This window comes from Bos javanicus, chromosome 6, assembly GCF_032452875.1.
Source record: "Bos javanicus breed banteng chromosome 6, ARS-OSU_banteng_1.0, whole genome shotgun sequence".
Taxonomy (NCBI): domain Eukaryota; kingdom Metazoa; phylum Chordata; class Mammalia; order Artiodactyla; family Bovidae; genus Bos; species Bos javanicus.
Genome location: NC_083873.1, coordinates 99,772,925 through 99,796,720, shown reverse-complemented (window position 1 = coordinate 99,796,720; position 23,796 = coordinate 99,772,925). Strand labels below are relative to the sequence as shown.

At 44.5% G+C, this 23,796-nt stretch overlaps 1 protein-coding gene across 8 annotated transcripts in view; it reads left to right on the top strand.

The window, feature by feature from the left end:
* The window catches only part of WDFY3 (WD repeat and FYVE domain containing 3), a 284,092-nt gene extending 267,141 nt beyond the window's left edge, over positions 1–16,951 (top strand). For all 8 annotated transcript variants that reach the window (XM_061420694.1, XM_061420690.1, XM_061420695.1 and 5 more), the window contains 6 exons: positions 3,768–3,950; positions 5,337–5,433; positions 8,793–9,116; positions 9,735–9,846; positions 10,200–10,397; positions 13,591–16,951. In XM_061420694.1, coding sequence (XP_061276678.1) covers positions 3,768–3,950; positions 5,337–5,433; positions 8,793–9,116; positions 9,735–9,846; positions 10,200–10,397; positions 13,591–13,714 — 1,038 coding nt within the window. In that variant the 3' untranslated portion in view covers positions 13,715–16,951. The remainder of the gene's footprint in view (positions 1–3,767; positions 3,951–5,336; positions 5,434–8,792; positions 9,117–9,734; positions 9,847–10,199; positions 10,398–13,590) is intronic.
* Positions 16,952–23,796: the final 6,845 nt, after the last annotated feature.

The following is a 23,796-nucleotide window of genomic DNA, read 5'->3' as shown; positions in this document are numbered from 1 at the left end:
GTCTCTGTGTCCAGGGCACAAATTCTCACATGTGCAGGTCAGTCTCACATGTGCAAGTTAATGAGAACCCCCAAGCTCATCACTTCCTGGCTGTAAATATTCACTCCCACCCTTGCTGTCAGCCCCACCAGGCATCGCGCTAGTGACACAGAGTGGTCCTAGCTTTGTCATACCATCAGCCACGGGCAGCTTTCCTTTCAAAGGAGGCATATCTTTAATTTATACCGGAAGATTCTGAATATTGAGTACTGTACTTTCAGTCAAATACCTTGCAGTCACTCAGAGAAAAAAAAGAAAAGGAAATTCACTCATTGCTACTTAATGGCACTTGCAGTTGCGCCGTGGACTTGCTAAGTCTTGTCTGACTCTCTTGTGACCCCATGCACTGTAGGCCGCCAGGCTCCTGTCCATGGGGATTCTCCAGGCAAGAATACTGGAGTGGCTTGCATGCCCTCCTCCAGGGGATCTTCCCGACCCAGGGCCAGGGATAGAACCTGCATCTCCTGCATTGGCAGGTGGATTCTTTACCACTGAGCCACCAGGGAAGGCCAGTTAATGTCACTTAGATTGTCTCATAATAATACGAGTAATCACAGTCAGGAATGAGTGGGGAGCCTGTGGGGATAAGAGAGTCAAATTTGTTTTCATATATATTTGAAAGGCCTAAAATGTTTTTTAAAATAGTACCTTCGGTTGCTCCTGCAAAGGCATCTAAGAGGAGGTTTATGGAAATGTCAGTGCAGCAGAACCACTCTCATCTTCACTGTGTTGCTCTGAGTCAAATGCATAATTGCACCATTTCAAGCACTTTGTTTTATGATTGTTCTTAAATGCTGAGGATTTTATTTCTAGTTAGTTGTCACTGGGGCCAGCATCCACTCACTAGACTGCAGTAGTTGCTGCGGACACTATGGACATGTTAGTTTCCCTTTGAAGACTCATTTGTCATCTCCAGCACTCATGAGAAGATTTCTATTTCTGTTACAGTTTTATAGCCATCATCAAGTCTGCCTTAGTGCAGTCTACACTTTGGGCATAAGCTGCCTTGCAGCTGCCCTTTAATTCTCCTTACTCTCAACCCACCTAACCACAGGGTTTGCTCAGACGCACTCTAATCGAGGCGCCCTGGAGTAATTGCAGAATGTCTTGCATAGTACATCATGGGGTGGCAGCTTCCCATCTCCTACAGAGCCTGAACCCATTAATTAAAACTCAGTTGCTGACACTCGTCGTCAGAGGTGGTTCAAGGGGCTGATCCAGAGGTAGACACAGCAGTGCTTTGCTCACTGTGGTTTTTGTTTGGTTCTTGCCACCTTGGTAAACTGGGGGAGAAGGGGAAGGAACAGTAGCAAGACCAGCATAGACAGTGGTTTGGAAAAGCACTGGGTCACGCCTGCCTTCCCTTACCTTCTCTCTTGCCTGGGTCCTGCTGTTTCGTTTCTGGCTTTCCTCTGTTCTTGATGTTGCTGTTGTTCAGTTGCTCAGTCATGCCCAACTCTTTGCAACCCCATGGACTGCAGCACGCCAGGCCTCCCTGTCCTTCACTGTCTCCCAGAGCCTGCTCAAACTCATGTCCGTTGAGTCGGGGATGCCATCCAACCATCTCGTCCTCTGTCATCCCCTTCTCCTCCTGCACACAATCATTTCCCAGCATCAGGGTCTTTTCTATTGAGTCAGCTGTTCACATAAGGTGGCTGAAGTATTGGAGCTTCAGCATCAGTCCTTCCAATGAATATTCAGGACTGATTTCTTTTAGGATGGACTGGTTGGATCTCCTTGCAGTCCAAGGGACTTTCACGAGTCTTCTCTAACACCACAGTTTAGAAGCATCAATTCTGGCACTCAGCTTTCTTTATAGTCCAACTCTCTTATCCATACATGACTACTGGAAGAACCATAGCTTTGACTAGATACACCTTTGTCAGCAAAGTTAATGTCTCTGCTTTTTAATATGCTGTCTAGGTTGGCCATTGCTTTTTTTCCAAGGAGCAAGCATCTTTTAATTTCATGGCTGCATTCACCATCTGCAGTGATTTTGGAGCCCAAAAAAGTAAAGTCTGTCACTGTTTCCATTGTTTCCCCATCTGTTTGCCATGAAGTGATGGGACTGGATGCCATGATCCTAGTTTTTTGAATGTTGAGTTTTAAGCCAACTTTTTCACTCTCCTCTTTCACTTTCATCAAGAGGCTCTTTAGTTCTTCACTTTCTACCGTAAGGGTGGTGTCATTTGCATTTCTGAGGTTGTTGATATTTCTCTGGCAATCTTGATTTCAGCTTGTGTTTCATCCAGCCCAGCGTTTTGCATGATGTACTCTACATAGAAGTTAAATAAGCAGGGTGACAATATACAGCCTTGATGTTCTCCTTTCCCAATTTGAAACCAGTCCATTTTTCCATGTCTGGTTCTAACTGTTGCTTCTTGACCTACATACAGGTTTTTCAGGAGGTAGGAGAGGTGGTCTGGTATTCCCATCTCGAAGAATTTTCCACAGTTTGTTGTGATTTACACAGTCAAAGGCTTTAGCGTAGTCAGTGAAGCAGAAGTAGATGTTTTTCTGAAGTTCTCTTGCTTTTTCTATGATCCAGTGGAAGCTGGTAATGTGATCTCTGCTTCCTCTGCCTTTTCTCAATCCAGCTTGAACATCTGGAAGTTCTCGGTTAATATCCTGTTGAAGCCTAGCCTGGAGAATTTTGAGAATTGCTTTGCTAGCTTGTGAAATGAGTGCAATTGTGCAGTAGTTTGAGCATTCTTTGGCCCTGCCTTTCTTTGGGATTGGAATAAAAACTGATCTTTTCCAGTCCTTGGCCATTGCTGAGTTTTCCAAATTTGCTGGCATATTTATTGTTTTTGATGACCATCTTCCAATTTCTGTACATTGTCCTATGCCCACTGGCTGTACTGAAATCCACCAGATCATTTCTGAAGTCAGACCTAGCATCACTCCTGTCAGACTATCTCAGGGATACGAGAGGCTGCCTGGGATGGTGTAAAAGCTATGGGGTGTCTAAAGGGCCCAGCGCACTAACCGACACACCATTGATGCTTCAGGAAGAAGCTTAGTTCCTTTAACAGAAGTGGGTTGTTTTTTCACCAAACTGGTAGAATTTGAAGGAAAAGCTTCATTTTTTTTTTCCCCCTATCTTTGGAACTCATGAAAAACTGACTTCTCAGCTCAGGGAGTCTTAGGGTTTATTCAGTGTGCCAAGAAATGACCTACATACTAGCTTTCTTCTTCTCTATTGTGAATACACATTTGTAATAGGATATTACAGTGTTACCAAGATTTCATCTTTTCATTTATTGAAGGAGAGTCCCAGCTGCACCAAAGTAACAGATTTCTCTTCTACCCTGTGGCTTTTGTGATTGGGCTCATTTTATAAAATTAAGTGGGTTCCTACCTCTTGGTGGAAGGTATAGATTTTGTAAACAGTAAGAGGTAAGAGAGTGGTTATCACCTCCTCAGATTACAGATAGCTTTGACATAGAATGCAGCAGGGCTCTGCTGAGTGTGTGAAAGGGCTTCCACCTTCACCACCAGATCACCTTGGCCAGTCTTCATGCCACCTTGAACTCTTAAAGAGGCCTCTGTTCAGGGCATTTTTTTCTAGGTCAGCAAGCTCTGGATTCCAGGCTACCTCAGAAACTACCCAGTCACTAGTCAAAGCACTTAGAACCAGTGGTTCTCGAGAGCCAGACCAAAGATTCGGTTGCTTCTGAAAGGAGCGTGTCCTCTGCTGGGAGTGACGTTTCTCTTCCCCATCTCAGGGGGACATCGTGTCCTGCGCCGGCACGTACATCCATGTGTGGAGCATAAACGGGAACCCCGTCGTGAGTGTGAACACATTCACAGGCAGGAGCCAGCAGATCGTCTGTTGCTGTGTGTCGGAGATGAACGAGTGGGACACGCAGAACGTCATCGTCACGGGACACTCGGATGGCGTGGTCCGGGTAGGTCCGCTGTGAGCACATGCTCCAGGGTGTTTGCTGCCCTGGTTCACTCGAAGCTTCTGTACCTGTCCGCAGGTGAAGACACCTGGAGGTTGTCCTGCTGTTTAGCAAACTCGCGCTCAGATGTAGACCTTGGCCACTGGGTTATCAGACGTGGGGAGCATCAGTGACTCGGCCTCTTTTCCCCCATTAAGCAGATGTGTTAGTGCTATTGACCACTTGACACAGGATCACTTAGACACCATTTCCCTGTCACGCTGCAATTGCTAGAAATGTCAGCTGCCCAAGTATTGGCCTTTCAGCCCGTCAGAAGGCTTCTTAGGGAAAATGCGAACCGTCTCTTCTCTGCAGAGAATCACAGAGCTCGATCATGCTTCCAGGGCCCTCACATCATCCATTTCTTTCTTGTCTCAGATCCTGGGCGATTTTACTGAATCCTAGATCCATTTATCCTTTTCTTAGTTTTCATGTGTTGAAAAGAAAGTGAAATCACTCAGTTGTGTCCAACTCTTCACCACCCCGTGGACTATAGCCTACCAGGCTCCTCTGTCCATGGGATTTTTCCAGGCAAGAGTACTGGAGTGGGTTGCCATTTCCTTCTCCAGGGGATCTTTCCAACCCAGGGATCGAACCCAGGTCTCCCGTATTGTAGGCAGAAGCGCTACTGTCTGAGCCACCAGGGAAGCCGATGCGTTCATGCATTGGGCCTCTACCAAAAATGGAATCCACAGACTGTTTACCTTTTTAGTCTAATACTTAGGTGTTTCTCTCGGGAGATTTTTCTTTATGTCCTTCTTTAATTATGCTCTGTAAAAGGAGAGAGCAGATGGTTGCTGCCCTTGTAATCACAGTCATAAGCAGAGCTACACAATGAAGCCATCGGCCACTCCCCGGCCACACTCTACTCTCAGACTATGGGCACACCCCCAAAGCCGCAGGCCTGCAGAGCAGCATTCCAGATTACTCCGTCTCTGAGGCATCATGAAGAGCACCCTAGCCAAACATGTCTGAGGCTCCTACTTCCTGTACACCTTCTTGGAGGTGTAAAGTATGTATCAGTGTATGCAAGGCTCACAGGGGTTTTGTAGGAAATAAGGAAGTGTACATAGTTTAACTGTGTTTCTGAAATCTCTTTGACCCCATTCCTTTTCCCTTGACTATGAAAAACTCACTGACATCTCATGCAACACAGTCTGGGGAGAACTGTTTAATTTGTAAGCAGTCCCTGCCACATTTTTCAAGATACAGGGAAACCTGACGGTACATAATAAGAGAAATCAGGTTACCTATGTAACCCTGAGAATCCATCTTCATGCAGTAACTCATAAATTGTTTCTGTAATCTGTTCAATTGTGTTGTTTTGTTCCCATGCTTATTTAAATTCAGTTTTGGAGAATGGAATTTTTGCAAGTTCCTGAAACACCAGCCCCTGAGCCTGCTGAAGTCCTCGAAATGCAGGAAGACTGTCCAGAAGCACAAATCGGTATTGAATACTTTCTAAGTTTTGCAGTAATTTTCATGTTTCTTTTTTTTTAATCCTTATGAAAACTTACATCAACCAAGGTGAGCAAGAGCCGGAGGTCGGGCATTGCTGTCAGAAGTGGTCTTAACCATCTGGTGTGCAAAGCAGCCTGGCAGGCTCAGAGTTCTCTGGTTCATCAGGCAATGCCCCAAGTGGTAGTGTCTCATGGTCAGCTTTCGCATCCCACGATACATACAGTTACAAGCTTCCCAGAATACCAGAGGCTTGGCCTTTCCATTCTGAAAAATACAAAGCAGGTCCAAGAGTCCACTGTCCAGTGAGTCAGGGAGCCACACCTCAGTGCCACCCATCACTTGAACAGCTCCGTGTGAGTGACAGTGCAACATCATGTTTGTAAACTATTCACAGAGACAGACCAGAGTCCATGCCCTAGACCCCCTCAGAACGGGCTTTCATCAGACAGAAACCTGGTGATCTGTATTCTTGTTTTTTAGTCGCCAAGTCATGTGCGACTCTTTGCGACCCCATGCGCTATAGCCCACCAGGTTTCTCTGGCCATTGATGTCCCAGGCAAGAATACTGGAGTGGGTTGCCATTTCCTCCTCCAGGGTATCTTCCCAGCCCAGGGATTAAACCCACATCTCCTGCATTGGCAGGCAGGTTCTTGGTACCACTGAGCCACCAGGGAAGCCCCAATCTTTGTTCTGTATCTGCTGTTTGTGAAGCACTTTAACATCTTCCAGTGAAATATAGATTTATTTGTGTGTGTATATATACACACACAGAATGTTTGGAAATGACACCAAATAATCAAGCTAAGGTATGCTTTGGGTTACTGAGTCTCCAGATTTAGTCTCGCTACTCAGTCTCGCTGATTTAGATCAACTGGTCCAAGACTCTTCGTAGAAAGGAACGGGGCTTTAAGTTCAATCTCTAGATGATCTCTCCATGACTAATTTTTGTACATTGAGAATTCAGCATGAGTTTGACAATAGGAGGAAGTTGCTAAGAGAAAAGACTTACTATCAGAAAGACACAAATCCTTCTCCTTGTAAGCTGACAGTAGCTTTTATTTTCTTTGCCAGAACCGATGAACAGGACATTGTAATGCTTGTATTACTTTAATGTGTGTAAATTTCCACATAGACAGTTGCAGCTCCACTAAAAAGAAAGCCATCTGGGTGTTTGAAGACCTACACTCAGAATTCAGTTGTTAGTATTTGAGAGTTAATAACTGTTGTGTGTCAGACATTGACTGTTCAGTCTAATGAGAAGTGTGTCCCTCTCCCTTCTTCTTAACAAAGCTTGTAAGTGAAAAACAGGGAAATACAAATAAGGAGAGAAGAAGGGGTCAGATTCAGGGAGGAGAGACATTTGTATGTCTTCGTCCTCTTTATGTTTTCACATTGTGGACAAAGTTTGGCAGGAGTGGCAGAGGCGGAGAGCAGCCCACAGAAGGGGTTAACTTGGGACCATGTCAAAGTGGTAGGACTCAAGGGCAGGGCCCCAGATGAAAAAGAGAGCTAGTGGCTCTCTGGAAATCAAACCCGTGTCAAAGACCACTGTTTGAAGATTTCCATGATCATAAGCCATTGGGTTAAAAAAAAACCCTGAAATTAGCCAACCAGATTACTAACGTTAGTAGAAGTGTTAATCGCTCAGTTATGTCCAACTCTGTGTAATCCCATGGACTGTCTCCTCTGTCCATGGGATTTCCCAGGCAGGAATAATGGAGTGGGTTGCCATTTCCTCCTTCGGGTGGATCTTCAGGTTTGATCCCTGGGTCTACTTCATTGCAGGCAGACTTTACCACAGGCAAATTAAGTATTTGTCTAGTTAAAAAATATGCGTAGTGGACTGGTGCTTGCTCACTTGTTTGTTTGTTTGTTTTTGGCTGAGTCAAGTTGTAGTTGTGGCACGCAGGATCTCATTGACACACGCAGGTTCATGGGCTCCAGAGCGAGTGGGTTCAGTAGTGGAGGCACACAGGCTTAGTTGCCCTGCGGCGTGTGAGATCTTAGTTCCCTGACCAGGGATCAAACCTGTATCTCCATTGAAAGGCAAATTCTTAACCACTGGACCACCAGGGAGGTCCCTGCTCTCTTGTTCTTGCTCTCTCCTTTATTCCAGTTACATATATTTGAAAGAAGGTGAAAGTGTTGGTCGCTTAGTAGTGTCTGACTCTTTGCAATCCCGTGGACTGTAGCCTGCCAGGCTCCTCTGTCCATGGGATTCTCCAGGCAAGGATACTGTAGTGGGTTGCCATTCCCTGCTCCAGGGGATCTTCCTGACATAGGGATTGAACCCGGGTCTCCTGCACTGCAGGCAGATAGATTCTTTACCGTCTGAGCCACCAGGAAAGCCACTTTTCCCTCCAGTAGACTATTGCAAGGGAATTGATCTGAAGAAATGCACAATAACAATGGAAAGAGGAGGAAGAACAAAATTCTCAATTAAGATTTCTATCCATAGTCTGTTCATCTGTGCTGTCATTATATTGACTGCTGTGTGGAAGGCACCATGCTGGAACTCCTTCTCTCCAACTGACCACTGTCTTGCAGAAATAATGACCAAAAGTGATAGTTTGGGGTGATAATTTTAAATGTGTGAGAGCCATACAGCTGTTAAAGGAGCCCAGAAGAGAGAGTTAACTTTCTGTTGCAGGAACCATGTAAGATTTTAGAGAAAGAAGCATTTAAGATATGTCTTGAGAGAGAGGTCACATCGAAACACACAGATATTGGGAAGATGGGTCCAGGCAGGGCCAACCCGCGTGTGCAAAACTAGTTGCGAAGAGGAGCAGGGCTGCGTGGAGAGCAGAGCGGGCACGTCCAGCTAAGCTGTGGCCATGAGGCAGGTGCAGGTGGTGAGAAATTCATAAAGGCAGGCTTTGGCCAGAACGTGAAAGAATAAATGCCGATCTAAGGATCTGGGCCACAACAGTCTATGAACTCTGAAGTTCTACCATTTTGCTATCATACCTAACTGAAAATTTTGGCAATTTATTTGCCTTTATGGCTTCCCAGTTTGAGCTAGTGATAAATAACCCTCTTACCAGTGAAGGAGACATAAGAGATGTGGGTTTGATCCCTGGGTCAGGAAGGTCCCCTGGAGGACGACATGGCAACCCACTCCAGTATTCTTGCCTGGAGAATCCCATAGAGAGAGGAGCCTGGCGGGCTACAGTCCACAGGGCCACAAAGACTGGGAAACAACTGAAGCAACTTTGCATATTGTAATATTGAGCTTAAAATACTGTCTCTTGTGTCTTAACCAGTAGAGGAAAAATACCAGTGGGACAAAGCTAGATCTAACCATGATGTGTGTGTGTTTTCTAATTCCCCCAATGCATCACCCAGGGCAAGAAGCCCAGGACGAGGACAGCAGCGATTCCGAAGCCGACGAGCAGAGCGTCAGCCAGGACCCCAAGGACACGCCCAGCCAGCCCAGCAGCACCAGCCACCGGCCCCGGGCAGCCTCCTGCCGAGCCACAGCCACCTGGTATAACGACAGTGGCTCCGACGACTCCAGGCGCTGGTCCGATCAGCTCAGCCTCGATGAGAAAGACGGCTTCATATTTGTGAACTATTCAGAGGGCCAGAGCAGACCTCATCTTCAGACTCCCCTTAACCACCCCCACCCCAATCCCATCGAGGCGCGGAATTACAGCCGATTGAAGCCTGGTAACTCGGAAGTCCCACGTCTGTTTCTCAAGCGTTGTGGGTTGGCGAGGGTCGGTGGACTGAGGCAGAGTGCTGCGGCTCTTCTTTGCCCCATCCCTGTGACCGAGGCTGCCCGCCAAGAGGGCCTCACGTTTCTTCTTGTGTAAAGTGGACCTAGAGACCCTTGGAGATTCTGTCCTACAGTAGCATTTGCAGTATGTTGGGCATTTTGTAAAGAAAAATAACCTCAAACCAAAACTTCATTCATTCACAAATTATGAAAGCTGTTGAAAATGGGTAGGCTGTGGATTACGGATAAATAGATAAAACTCTATTCACAGAGAACTTTACCTGTGATAGCGTTAGGGGCCACGTCCTCAACTGGAGAAGTTGTGTCTTGTACTGAGGGTTTCCCCCTCTCCATGTTTGTCCTTGTGAAGGCCTAACTGAGTCCATGGTCAGTGTCAGGCTAGACTGCTGGACCTTTAATAACCAAGGCCGCAGTGACCAAGAACCAGAGAGGCTGCCAGAGCTGTGTTCGGCTGCACCCTGAAGTTTGAGGGCCCTTTGTCAGGGGCCACCTACCATACGTGGGCTCCCTTCGCTTCATCAGTCACGCGTTGCCCTTTTCCACCCCAGGGTACCGCTGGGAACGGCAGCTCGTGTTCAGGAGTAAGCTGACCATGCACACGGCCTTTGACCGGAAGGACAACGCTCACCCTGCCGAGATCACTGCATTGGGCGTCTCCAAGTAAGTAGCCAGCTCTCCTGGGGCCCAGCCCAGGCGCCCACACTCAAGCTACCTCTGGGGAGCTCAGGTTTCATCTGTATTATCCTGTGGGGCTATACCAGGCACACCAGGACACCTGCCAGTGTGTGGATTTCACTTGTGAATTTCAAATACCAAAAAACTTTGCCTTCTCTGTTCTTCAGAGATACAGCATGGTTTGATGCATGGAGAGTCGAGATGGAAGTGCGCATTCTGGCTCAGTGCTGTTCTGTGCCTGTTCATGCTCGACCCCTCCCCAGCACACACATCCACTGGGGACTGGGGTCACAGGGAGCTGCGGCCGCGTGGCGGTGACTCTGCCATGTCTCCTGCAGGGACCACAGCAGGATCCTCGTGGGCGACAGTCGGGGCCGGGTGTTCAGCTGGTCTGTGAGCGACCAGCCCGGCCGCTCTGCCGCTGACCACTGGGTGAAGGACGAAGGAGGGGACAGCTGTTCAGGCTGCTCCGTGCGGTTCTCTCTCACGGAAAGACGGCACCATTGCAGGAACTGCGGTCAGCTCTTCTGCCAGAAGTAAGATGAGATGCAAGCTTTCTTTCCTTTTAATTAAAAAATTAATTTTTGTTTATTTGTCTTTAGTTGCTCGGGGTCTCTGCCGTGAACAGGCTTTCCTCTAGTTGCAGCGAGGGTTCAGGCTACTCTCTAGTTGGGGTGCTCGGCTTCTTCTCACTGTGGCTTGTCCTCACCGTGGCTTCTTCTCACCGTGGCTTCTCCTCACTGTGGCTTCTCTTCTTGCAGAGGCAGGGCTCTAGGTGCACAGGCTTCAGTAGATGTGATTATGGGCTCAGTGGCCCAGTGGCGGGTGGGATCGTCTTCACCCAGGGTTTGAACCTGTGTCCCCTGCATTGGCAGGCTGACTTTTAACCACTGGACCACGAGGGAGGTCCTTGATGGACTCAAGGGATTTTCTTTCATTTTATCAGAACAATAAGCAATACTGCAATGCACACCATTATAAATGCCCTCTTCATTCACAAGCTGGAGTTTCCCTAGAGGAGATACCTCGGAAAGGAACTGATAGATGACAGACATACCCCTGAGCTTAAGCAGCTATTGCCACATTACTCTCCAGAACAGTAGTGCCGGTTCACTCTCCCTCCAGCGGGATATGTCAGTTCCTGCAGTGCTTATTCATACCTGGTACTGCCAAGCTTTTCCACTGTTGCCAATCTGATAGCCAGATTGTGTTGTTTGAACTTGCAGCGTTTCTGAGGTTGAACATCTTTTCACATGCTTATTGGCAGTTTTGAGTTTCCTCTTGGGTAACTTGGCCCATTTCCCTTTTGGGTTTGCTCTTCTGTTTTTTCCCACCTACTTGAGGAGTTGTTTTGTATCCTAGGCTCTGATCCTTTGCCTTATATATGTCTTGCAGATATCTTCTGCCAGTCTATGGCTTGTGTTTTTAACTTGATGTATGTTTTTTTCTGGTACACGGGTTTAGAATTTTGATGTAGTAGCATGTGTTACTTTTTATGACTTTTGCTTCTTTTTTTGGCCTTAAAAAATCTTTCTCTGTAGTGAGGTCATAAAGATGGCCTTGTTCATTTTCTTTTAAAAGTTTCAAAGTTTTGTTTTTCACATTTGGGTCTTTAGGTTCAAATCCACTTGGAATTTATTTGGGGGTACGACATGAGGTGGGGATCACTTACATTTCCTGGGTATGAAGAGTCAGCTGTCCCATATGCACTGACTCTTTGGCATCTCTGTCATATACTGGGGTCCCACATATGCATGTTCGGGCCTTACTTTCCTTTTTTTAACATTTATTTACTTAGATATTTGCCTGCTTAGTCTCTCAGTCGTGTCCAACTCTTTGTGACCCTTTGGACTGTAGCCTGTCAGCCTCCTCTGTCCATGGGATTTCCCAGGCAATAATGTATCTTGTACGTATTTTTGACTGCACTGGGTCTTCATTGCTATTCGTGGGCTTTCTCCAGTTGCAGTGTGGTCTACCCTTCATTGCAGTACATGGGCTTCTCTTGTTGCAGAACACAGGTCCTAGGGTGTGTGGGCTCAGTAGTTGTGGCCCACAGGCTTAGCTTCTCCGAGGTATGTGGGATCTTCCCGGACCAGGGATTGAACCCATGTCCCCTGCATTGGCAGGCAGATTCTTAACCACTAGACCATCAGGGAAGCCCCAGTCCTTAGTTTTCATGGCAGACAACAGAAAAGATGCCCCAGGCAGTACTCACTAATATTTATATTGCCTTACTCGAAAGATGCTTTCACAGAAAACACAAAGTGTGTCATTGCTCCTGAGCCAGTCCTGAGCCTTGGCTTATTGGAAAAGCTACAGTCTTGGGTTTACACTGCCCGGGTGCTCACTGGGCTGTTGTCCATTGCGTCATCTCAGCACATTACTAGCCCTCTCTGAAATCACATATGAGTTTTGTAAAGCACCAGATGCAAATCTGTCAGTATAGGTGTTTAGTAAAAAGTGTTATCATAATTATAAATTTTTTTTCAGATTAATGTCTTAAACCTTTTCTCCTGAGATGTCTAATTCAAGGTGAGGTAGCAGAAAGTTGCTGCCAGCCACTTCTTACAGGAATTTCCATGATGGCAGAGGAATCTGTCTTGAGCTTCTGTGCTTTGAGACACCCACTCTGTGAAGCCTAGTGATCCGGTAATTTCTGGTAATCAGCAACTCCATATGTCTGCTGACATACATCTGTTCTTTGTAGTGTTTAATTTTCAAAGTACTGTTTACATGTAGGTGATTCTTAAGTATCCCCGGCCCTCAAATGTTGAATGGAGGCTTTATTTGAAAAACCAACCAAACAAGTGACTGATGATGACATAATGGGCATGGAAGGAATGCTGTCCCAGAGGGCATAGCCCTGCCATGATCTTTTACCCTTGAGCTGTTAAGGGAGCTTGCCAGCATTCCTGAGGATCTCCTCAAAGTCCCTTAAACCCCCAAGGCTGGTGGCACTTCACTTATTCTCTGGACACTTCTACTGGTAGATTAATGGAGAAAATAAAATTTTCAGTCTTGTGAAAAGCCAAGCTCAAAGTGACGGAGTGCCACATTCAGGGTCATATCCTGCTTTATGCCAGGAATAAGAATGCTTTCTATAAAGAACTTGAACATCTCTAAGTGTGTATTCCACCTCAAGAAATTCTGTCAAGATAAACAGAAAATGAGAACATTTGGACCAGACAGAAAAGTCAAACTACCTGTTTAAGAAATGACTGAAGAGTGACTCAAAGTGTTTAAAAGCTCAGAAGAACTCTTCAGTGACTGACCAAAGTAGCTTTTAAAATGAATAGTAAGAGCATTAATGCCCAGGGAAAATAGTCAGGCTCCAAGTAAAGACATTGGGATACCGCCCAAGGTTACAGGACATGAGGCAGAATGCCCTACTTCCGTCCTGCACAGGAAGAATGGCCTCAGAGCTGTTCACTTCCCTTGGCTTCATCCTGTAGGAGAATCTTTTTTTTTTTAATCCTCTTTTGTCAAATAAATGCCTCGCCTTGGTCTATTAGCACTTTTCTTCATAGAATGAACAAGGAATACAGCATTCCTCGTGGTCCTTGGTCAAAAACCACATGACCCAGTACAGCCTCTGGCATTCTTCTGACACAATATGGTCTTGAGCGTTATGCTGCAGGCTGTCCATTCTGTTTTTAAATTAGCATTTCGGGGCCCAGTGGTCCGATGTGGGAAAAGATCCATAACTACTTGGTTTTGCCTCTTCTTTAGGTGCAGCCGATTTCAGTCAGAAATCAAGCGCTTGAAAATCTCCTCCCCAGTACGTGTCTGTCAGAACTGTTACTACAACTTACAGCATGAGCGGAGTTCAGAAGACGGGCCTCGGAATTGCTGAAGATTCACCCAGCTGATTGGAGACCACAGTCGCGAGACCCCGCTTCCCGCCTCCCCCGTCACAACTCGCAGCTCGGAGGGCATCGAAACAGTCTCCGTTTACACATCTCTTCACACCGCGCGTCTGAAGTGTGGGATTCAAAGGGAACACTGACTAGACGGGCGTAGAGTCCAGTCGTGGGGCAGGCACTGTGCAGATGGGCAGCACCTGCCGAGAAGACGAGGTGGTTCCCAGGAGCAACGTCTCAATATCCGACTCTCCCTTAACAGTCGCTGTCTCCAAGAGAAAATCCTCACGTATTAACTGTTCTTTTCTTGCATCTCGTTTTTGTAGAGCTACTCATCCTCAATTGGAAAAATCAACGACTACAAAAAAAAAAAAAAAAGGCTTTTAGAAAATGGTTGTAAATCTGACTTCTTTGCAAGTAACTGTGTATATTGTAAATAGGTACAAAGGCCTTTTTTCTAAATAAGGACTTAACAGCCTGTAACATGAGACTTCCAACTAAACCACTAATTCAATGAAATACTTATGGTTTGTCTGACATCGCTCACCAATTAATTATAAATATGTTTTTTTTTAAATCCTCAAAGACATTATCTGTGGTCTTTTTTCCTTCCCCCTTTCAAGCCCAGCCCGTGTGCCCGATGTCCTTTCTCAAGTTGCCCACGGTATCTCCACTTAACCTAAGCTAGTAACCAAAACAATGTCATGTGGACCTTCTTTAGGAAACAGTGTGGGAGAATAGGAGTCTGGCCCTGAGATACCCTGGCGATCTTTGGGCATCTTGCACATGGCCACATACCACCTCGATGTTGTTCTGATGTCATGAGGCCCCACGTAGACTTCTCTTTGGACTGCCCTGTGGTCAAAGCATCCGTTCTTAGCACTGCGCCCTGATGGTCGGGCAATCCACGCAGTGCAGGAAACAGCCCTGCCTCAACTAATGGAAATATATTTGCATGTAACCCAAATTAGCTTCTCTTGCATAGAACATAAGAAGTATGTGTCTTTGGTGACACTAATGTTCTACTATAGCTTATTTTCCAAAAAAGGGTTAAAACAAAAGAAAAAAGTGTACAGAATTAACATGTAAACCTTGTTGTAAAACTGGATCATGTCAGAACTGCTTATATTTAACCTTTACCATTTAATGCCATCTACCTGAAAACAGTGAGATTTATACTGTATCAATGTCTATTTTTTTGTTTTTGCTATGAATATAATTACAGTATTTTAATATTTAGTTATTTAATTTGTTCTACTAGTTGGATACAGAACACACAAATCCAGGGAGACTAAAGCTGGTGGGGGCGAAGAGATAAGTTTCGTTTACAGAAAAAAAAGGCTTTGGTGGTGGGATTTTTTAAAATGTGTGTTATGTACATATATAAATATATATATAAAACAAATGAAACGATTAATCTAGATTTTAACATTTTCAGATATTTAGTGATAATATTATGAACAAATCTAAAAGCCCTGTGATTTGAAAAACATTGAAGCATTTATGGCCCAGGAAAGGAAGGACAGGCCTTCACACCTCTCGGAGTATCACACGAAGGACAGCGGCTTTGGCATTCCCGATTTTTCATCTTTAGGCCCTGGTGACAGGCACACTTATGCACTAAAATGCACATATATGCACATGCATTCAAGCATAGGCATTGGTACAACAGTAACCTTGTACCTAATGGGCTGAAACCAGCTTAAGAACAAATTTGTTCTTCCTGATAACTAGGTCTCCAAGAGAAAAATATAAAGGCTGCTTTAGTGCCTTATGCTTACTAAATTTACACCTTTATTTACTTAGGTTTGAGCCTACCGTCTATTTATGATTACATACCAAAATTGAGGAAAACACTTCCATTTCTAAAAGTTCAAATATACTTGTTAATAAAAGGATTATTGGCATTAATACTTTAACTTGAAGAAGAGTTGTGTTCTGTTTTCCTTCCTGTGTCTCCCTCTCTCCCATCTTCCTCCCCCTCCGCCCCCAACCTTCTTCCTTCAGTTCTAATAAATAATGCTGGGTGTTCAGCAGTTGCAGGACTTGTGCTCTCACCTAGCCGTGGGCTTTGCCCCTGTCCGGACCTAGAGATGAGTTGTAGCAGTGTTATTCTACACTTTTTAAAAGAGGCGTCCTCCTTGTGTCCACGAACCATGTTTACCCCAAACCCAATGGCAGAGATGTTCTTTAAAGACTTGAATATATGAATGTCTGTACGTAGTTACTTAAAGGTTATTCCTCTATGTAATATGAAGTTATATGAGATGAACACTTTTAAACTTTCTGACACAACTCCCATAACTAGAAGGTGGAAACCAAAACCCTCATGATAGTATTTCCTCTGGCAGCTGGTGCTGTGGGCAACCGTTTTTGTTCAGTGGGGTTTCTTTTCCTTTTTGCTTTTAATGCAGAAATCACAAATCACTCACACACCCAAGAACACTCACTCACATAAACTAATCGTTTCTCTGGATGTCTTTCTGTGCTCCATGTACATTTGTTTACCAACATATATTCTCAGCATGTACACCCACCTTTGTGTGGTCCATGCTCTTTCTCTGAGAGTACCTCACAGGGCTTCTGCCTGATCTTTGTAGTGGTTTGTCCATCCATCCACTCATTCATCCATGTTTTCTAACATTTGTGTGTAGTGTGGCATGATAATGTCATGCTTTTGAAGAGGAGACTAGCTGCCCACAGCAGCCATCCGTCTGGATAATAGCAAAACACTCTAGATAAGTTATTTTGCACTTTCTTATGTATAAAGTTGGTAGAAACTTATTTTTGCTTTGTATCATTTAAATACATTTTGTTTGGGTAAATGAACTGTGTATAAAATATTTATGCCATTAAAACTGTTTTTAGAAAGTATTTTTAATTTCAGCAAGTTTGGTTACTTGTTGCATGACTATTAACACAGCTGACTTTTTGTGTCAGTGCAATGTATATTTTTTTGTCCTGTTATTAACTTGTAAGCCCTAGTAATGGCCGATTATTTGTACAGCAACAGAAGTAAATTGAAGATACTGGCTAAGACTGGATTGACTGTGGACTTTTGTACTATATCGCAGCATCCAATATCTGTTCTTTGGTGGTTGTGTAAAAGGCCTGAAGAATTACTCTTAGTGTGCAATCTGTGATAACTGAATGTTCATTGTATATCTGTCTCTGATGCAAAAAGGTAGAGTAACACAATTACAATACATGATTAAATGCAGTAGTCCAGATACTTTTTTTTTTTCCATTTCAGATAAATACCTCCTATTTACCACCCCCAGAAAAAAAAGAAAAAGTTTTTGAGCCAGCTCTTCAGAGAAGGAAAAACAAAATTGAGGCCCAGTAAAACTTGTGTGTAGTTCTTTTCTAGTTGTGAATATATCTTTCAGAAGCGCCTGCTTAAAGTCTCTGCTTGCAGAGGTGTTGGCTGCTAGGATCTGGCTCCAGTTCTAGTGCAATCCACGTTTTAAAGCCAGGCTTTCCGCATCCTGAGTTTCCCAGTGATGCTGGACTCCCGGAGCTGTGTGCACAGCTGCAGGGAGAGACAAGTGGCTCTGGGGGGCCATGACCTTCAGACTTGAATGAACCTCTGGAAAAGGACTACATCTCATGGTTTCGGCTCCTTTTCCCTGAGCTTTTTCTCCTGTCCATCATATTGTGAAATGTAAGCAATGATAAACTATATCTCTGTCTGTCTCCAGCCCCTGCTATATTCACATTAGGAATATTCTGCTGTCCTGCCCTCTTTCCGGAAGCACGGCGCACTCTGTCATCAGCTAGACTTTCCATTTCAGCCTTTGATCTGAGATTGTTAGCAACTCACATCTGTTTTTATAGTTACTAGCTTATTTGGTCTGAAAACTGACTTCCCAGAAAGGGGGAATGTAGAAAACACTTAAGTTTATTTAGGCTGTTTTAATGTCTTCTTTCTAAATATACTAACAAAATTTCCATATCATCATAAGTATAAATAGTAGAGTCCCACGTTTGAGGATATTGTGCTTATTACAAATTCCCCCCCAGTGCAATTCCACTGTAGAGCCAGAGGATATAGGAATGCTAAGAATTTCTAAGACAATAGATACTTCTTCAAAAATAGATCAGTGATAAGAGAAAACCCGGAGCAGTTCTCATTGTTTTAATGTAGTACTATTCATAATTCTAATGACCTCAAGAAGAGTTGCTGTCAAGGACAGACTTGCAAAATTTTTTTTCATAGTTTAAAGGAAAATGTGCAAATGATCTTCAGTAAGTCCCATGTCTGCCTTTTGATTCTCCAGTAAAATTTCCTCTTCACCCCTCATTTCGGCCCATTTGGAGTGTTGAAGAAGCAGAGATGGAATTGCTTTAGCACCGGTGTAGACTTTTTTGCTTTAACTATTCTCATCTTCCCCCACCCTTTGCAAAGTTCCTTTTTTATTTATATATTGTTCTTTTGACTTTTGCTAGAAGTGGCACCAAGCCCAGCTACTGAACTCAGAGATAGCATGGTGTCGGGAGAGCCTTGGCTCGGGATTCAGAGACGGTGACTTCCGGAGCCCCACGTTTAATCCCTCTTGCTGCACCAAGTTTTCCTGCATCAACACGGACTGTGAGCATGGGATGAGTCTAAAGTAGCTTTTCAAAAAAAAAAAAAAGTAGCTTTTCCAACTCTTTGGTCTCAGACCATTTTGATCCTTAAAACTATCACTTTCGTTTGTGTGAGCTGCCTCTATTAATAGGCATTGTATTAGAGATCAAAACTGAGATTTTAAAAGTATGTATATTAATTTACTTAGAAATAGCAATGATGAAACTGTTATGTAGTAACATCAATTACATACGTCTATGAAAAAAAAAAACTTTTCCAAACCACGAGAAAAAAAATTAGTAAAGACAGAGGAATGGCTTTACAGTTTTGCAAACCTCTTTCATGTCTGGCTTAATTGAACACAGGTGGATTCTCACATTTTCTTCTACGTTCAGTCTCTTGTGATTCTTCATGTTGGTTGAAGCATATGAGGGAAATCCAGCCTCACACAGGTATGTGGTTAAAAGGGGGGCGGGGAGGGGTATTTTAATAGCCTTTGCAAGTCATTGTTTCTGAATAAGTTTCTTAAAGATTGATTGCTATATGGTATTTGAAACTATTGGGTTAGCCAGAAAGTTTGGGCTTTTCCATAACATCGTACAGAAAAACCCAAATGGACTTATTGGCCAACCCATTTTATCAGTGAACTTTTTATATTCCATTGCTTGAAAATCCATTAGTCTGACTGGTACTTTGAGTCGATCTTTTACCAATGTATAATTTTATAGCACTCATTGGCTTTTTAGAGGACTTCCCAGGTGGCTCAGTGCTAAAGAATCAGCCTGCTAAGCAGGAACCTCAGATTCCATCCCTGAATCAGGAAGATCCCCTGGAGAAGGAAATGGCAACTCACTCCAGTATTCTTGCCTGGAAAATCCCATGGGCTGGAGGAGCCTGGTGGGCTACAGTCCACAGGGTCGCAAAAGAGCCGGACATGACAAAGCAACTAACCAACAACACTGGCCGTTTAGAACTATTGTGACCACTGCTGCAACGTGTGTAGATCTTCCAAGATGCATTTCATTCTGTAATATATCCCCCAAAACCACGTCATACATAATATCAAAACATCTCTAGCAGTCTCAGGAAATTCTAAGTCAAGCTCACAGTAGTGGATATCACAAGTTTTCCAAAATTCTTTAAGTTCTGCTTAAAACCTAGAATTTTATCATTGGCATCAGTCACCGTTGTTTCTTTGAAGCAATAGGCTCACCTTGTTTATTTCAACAACAGTACTGTCCAAGAACTGAGAAGTCTGTCTTCTGCTCTCTCAGGGAGGAAAGATATCCTGGGAGAAAAGCCACCAGTCAGCCACAACTCAACTGCAAGTGCTTCTCTTCAAGATGAACCTTGTACCTGATGGACCTGGCACCTTCTGGGTGCCTCTCATTTTGTGTCATGTAAGTTTAGGTTCAAGGTTTAATAACAGTAGTAACTTCACAGCTTCTCCAAGGACATTCTTAAACATACTTTTCTGGGAGTGCTCGACAACGAAGACCATCACGACAAGTGGCAGTTTGGTGCTGCTGCCCGATCGCATGCGTCAATTCTAGCAGTTTTACTCACCGTTGTTTCACTTCTGAGTTTGGTACAAATATCAATGCATTGAAAAAGGCAAACATTTCAGTATTGCCAAGAAATAATCTTTATCTTGCCTTTGACCCTTGAGAGGGTCTTCAGGAATCCCAAGGGTCTGGAACTCTGAATTGCAGAAGCACTGGTCCAAGGAGAAGACACATGAGGTGTTCCTCAATTTTAAAGCAACCAGTCTGAAACTGACCTGGAGCCAGGTTTCTAATCACAGACCCAGGGCTTTCAGTGGGGCTCCCTCTGAAGCCTGCCAAGTGCAAGACAGGCCCTGCCACACTGGGCTTACCACTGGGGCCACGGCCCTCTGCCAGAAACTGCCTCCCCAGCTGAAAGCACACACAGACCAAGAGTGCATCACTGGACTGCTGGGGTTTCTAAGACGGCCTTTTTATAGTCACATTCTTCTAGTCAAGACTCCAAAATTTTGATCATGTAAAAACAATAAAGGACAGAAATGGTATGGACCTAACAGAAGCAGAAGATATTAAGAAGAGGTGGCAAGAATACACAGAAGAACTGTACAAAAAAGATCTTCATGACCCAGATAATCACAATGGTGTGATCACTCAACTAGAGCCAGACATCCTGGAATGTGAAGTCAAATGGGCCTTAGGAAGCATCACTACGAACAAAGCTAGTGGAAGTGATGGAATTCCAGTTGAGCTATTTCAAATCCTGAAAGATGAGGCTGTGAAAATGCTGCACTCAATATTCCAGCAAATGTGGAAAACTCAGCAGTGGCCACAGGACTGGAAAAGGTTAGTTTTCATTCCTATCCCAAAGACAATGCCAAAGAACGCTCAAACTACCACACAATTGCACTCATCTCACATGCTAGCAAAGTAATGCTTAAAATTCTCCAAGCCAGGCTTCAGCAATACGTGAACCGTGAACTTCCTGATGTTCAAGCTGGTTTTAGAAAAGGCAGAGGAACCAGAGATCAAATTGCCAACATCTGCTGCATCATCAAAAAAGCAAGAGAGTTCCAGAAAAACATCTATTTCTGCTTTATTGACTATGCCAAAGCCTTTGACTGTGTGGATCACAATAAACTGGAAAATTCTGAAAGAGATGGGAATACCATACCACCTCACCTGCCTCTTGAGAAACGTGCATGCAGGTCAGGAAGCAACAGTTAGAACTGGACATGGAACAACAGACTGGTTCCAGATAGGAAAAGGAGTACGTCAAGGCTGTATATTGTCACCCTGCTTATTTAACTTCTATGCAGAGTACATCATGAGAAATGCTGGGCTGGAGGAAGCACAAGCTGGAATCAAGATTGCTGGGAGAAATATCAATAACATCAGATATGAAGATGACACCACCCTTTTGGCAGAAAGTGAAGAACTAGAGAGCCTCTTGATGAAAGTGAAAGAGAGTGAAAAAGCTAGCTTAAAGCTCAACATTCAGAAAACGAAGATCATGGCATCCCGTCCCATCACTTCACAGCAAATAAATGGGGGAAACAGTGGCTACCTTTATGTTTCTGGGCTCCAAAATCACTGCAGATGGTGATGGCAGCCATGAAATTAAAAGACACTTACTCCTTGGAAGGAAAGCTATGTCCAACCTAGACAGCATATTGAAAAGCAGAGACATTACTTTGTCAACAAAGGTCCGTCTAGTCAAGGCTATGGTTTTTCCAGTGGTCATGTATGAATGTGAGAGTTGGACTGTGAAGAAAGCTGAGTGCCAAAGAATTCATGCTTTTGAACTGTGAGGTTGGAGAAGACTCTTGAGAGTCCCTTGGACTGCAAGGAGATCCAACCAGTCCATCTTAAAGGAGATTGGTCCTGGGTGTTAATTGGAAGGACTGATGTTGAAGCTGAAACTCCCAATACTTGGGCCACCTGATGTGAAGAGCTGACTCATTTGAAAAGACCCTGATGCTGGGAAGGATTGAGGGCAGGAGGAGAAGAGGACGACAGAGGATGAGATGGTTGGATGGCATCACCGACTCAATGGACATGAGTTTGGGTAAACTCCGGGAGTTGGTGATGGACAGGGAGGCCTGGTGTGCTATGGTTCATGGCGTCGCAAAGAGTCAGACACGACTGAGCAACTTAACGGAACTGAAAAACACTGTAACCCTTCCTGTTGAGTATAGTTCTGCCTAAAGTGGTGAGCTGGTCAGGAACTTGACCACTGAGGGTCAGTCTGAGGTTTAAGTTCTCGTTGTGCCACTTACTGTGTGACATTAGGCCACTTCTCCACATCTGAGCTTCTTCATAAGTCAGTTTTGTATTATGATACTTGAGAATTGTTATGAAGATTAAATTGGCTAATACATATATTTTCCAATGAGTTGGCTCTTCACATACTTTGGCCACCTGATGCGAGGAGCTGACTCATTGAAAAAGACGCTGATGCTGGGAGGGATTGGGGGTAGGAGGAGAAGGGGGCGACAGAGGATGAGGTGTTTGGATGACATCACTGACTCGATGGATATGAGTTTGACCAAGCACCAGGAGATGGTGAAGGACTGTGAAGCTTGGCACGCTGTAGTTCATGGGATCGCAACTCACAGGCCGAACAACAATATAGGACGCGTAGCGCTTTGCCAGATGTTCTCCATGTAGTGTGGCGTTAATTTAGAAATGGCTTCCCGGTGACTCAGTGGTAAAGAATCTGCCAGACAATGCAGGAGACACAGATGTGGATTCGATTCCTGGGTCAGGAAGATCCCCTGGAGGAGGAACTGACAACCCACTCCAGTATTCCTCCCAGGAAATTCCCATGGACAGAGAAAGTGGTTAGACAGCATCGCCAACTGAAAGGAAATGAATTTGAGCAAACTCCTAGAGATGGTAGACAGAGGAGCCTGGCGTGCTACAGTCCATGGGGTCACAAAGAGTCCTGAACAATAACCACAAAAAATTAGAAATACGAATGTAAAAGGAGTGGTGCATTTTCTAAAGCCTAAATATCTAAAGCCACTGACAACTTCATCTTCAGGCGGATTCACAGCAGGCAGAATGCCAGCTGCGGAAGAGCCCTTAGAAATCATGTGGCCCAAACCTTCACTGAGCGCCAAGAAGAAAGGGATTCAGAGAAAGCTCTGACATTCCCAAAGCCCTATTGCTTATTAAATCTCATTCCCTGCTCTGCCCCTAAACTTCCCAACTCCGAGGCCAATGATCTTTACAAACGGATTCCAGGTTCCATTTTCCATTTTCTCTCTCTCTTGGGGGGTGGGGGTGGGTGCTGCGGGGCAGTGGTGTTGACTACAATGAAAACGTACTTAGGATATTATTTCTATCAAGCCCAGCTTTATCGTAAAGATAAAGGGTTGGAACTTCAACCTTGGCCTTCAACTATCACACTTCCTGCTCAACAAAGGCAAAGGCAAGTTGCAAGCTGCATTCCAGAGCACAGAACTATTATTTATAGGAAAACAGTTCCGTCATGATTTTGCCCTCAAGCACTGCTATACATTTCAAACAAAACCTGTACCCTAAAATAGTTTCTGTACATAAAAGCCAAGCCACCTGTTTGCAACCTGATTTGTTGCTGTTTAATCACTAAGTCCAACTTAGTGATTAGTCCAATCAAAGAGTCCAACTCTTTACCCCATAGACTGTGGCCCACCAGGCTCCTCTGTCCTCCACTCTTTCCCAGAGTTTGCTCAGATTCATGTCCATTGACTTAGTGATTCTATCTAACCATCTCATCCTCTGCCACCCTCTTCCCCTTTTGCCTTCAGTCTTTTCCAGCATCAGGGTCTTTTCCAGTGAGGCAGCTCTTCACATCAGGTAGCTAAAGTATTGGAGCTTCAGCATCAGTCCTTTCAATGAATATTCAGGGTTGATTTCCTTTAGGATTGACTGGTTTGATCTCCTTGCAGTCCAAGGGACTCTCAAGAGTCTTCTCCAGCACCACAGTTCGAAGGCACCAGTTCTTCAGTGCTCAGCC